At 64.0% G+C, this 506-nt stretch overlaps 1 protein-coding gene across 1 annotated transcript in view; it reads right to left on the minus strand.

Moving 5' to 3' along the window:
* S1PR4 (sphingosine-1-phosphate receptor 4) overlaps positions 1-506 on the minus strand; it is a gene marked incomplete at its 3' end in the record, with an annotated part of 2,243 nt that overhangs the window by 393 nt on the left and 1,344 nt on the right. Inside the window, exon 2 of the mRNA XM_010024187.1 lies at positions 1-502. This exon is cut by the window's left edge and continues 393 nt beyond it. Within this exon, the coding sequence (XP_010022489.1) occupies positions 1-502 (502 nt within the window). The remainder of the gene's footprint in view (positions 503-506) is intronic.

Below are 506 nucleotides of genomic sequence, written 5' to 3' on the forward strand. Positions count from 1 at the left end.
CGCGGCTATGGGTCTCACCATGGCGCTGTAGCGCTCGATGGCCGTCACCAGCAAGCTGAAGGTGGAGGCGGCCAGCGCCATGAAGAGGGTTCCTTCCCGCAGGAACCAGAGCTGGGGGGAGAGCTGGAAGGTTCTCCTGCCCGAGAGGCAGAGGTTGGACAGGTAGGCGGCCCCGGCCAGCAGGTCGCTCAGCGTGATGCTGGCGATGCAGGAGTAGACCCAGCGGCGCGCTCGTAGGCACCGCAGGATGGCCAAGAGCACCAGCAGGTTCTCCACGATGATGATGCAGCTGATGACGGCGAACACCGTGCGGAGGAGCCCCAGGCCCTCGTCCCCAGCCTGCCTGTTGCTCAGCTTGCCCGTGAAGTTGTAGTGCTGCAGGATGATGTTCACGTTCCTCATGGCAGCCAGCTCCAGGCAGGAGCTTTTCCTGTCGAGCAGGTCGAGTCTGAGCTCGGGATACTGAGCAGAGCCAAGGGGAAGGGAGCGATTCGGCAGCCAGCTCC

This window comes from Nestor notabilis, unplaced genomic scaffold (genome assembly GCF_000696875.1).
Source record: "Nestor notabilis isolate BGI_N333 unplaced genomic scaffold, ASM69687v1 scaffold24081, whole genome shotgun sequence".
In the NCBI taxonomy this organism is placed as follows: Eukaryota; Metazoa; Chordata; class Aves; order Psittaciformes; family Psittacidae; genus Nestor; species Nestor notabilis.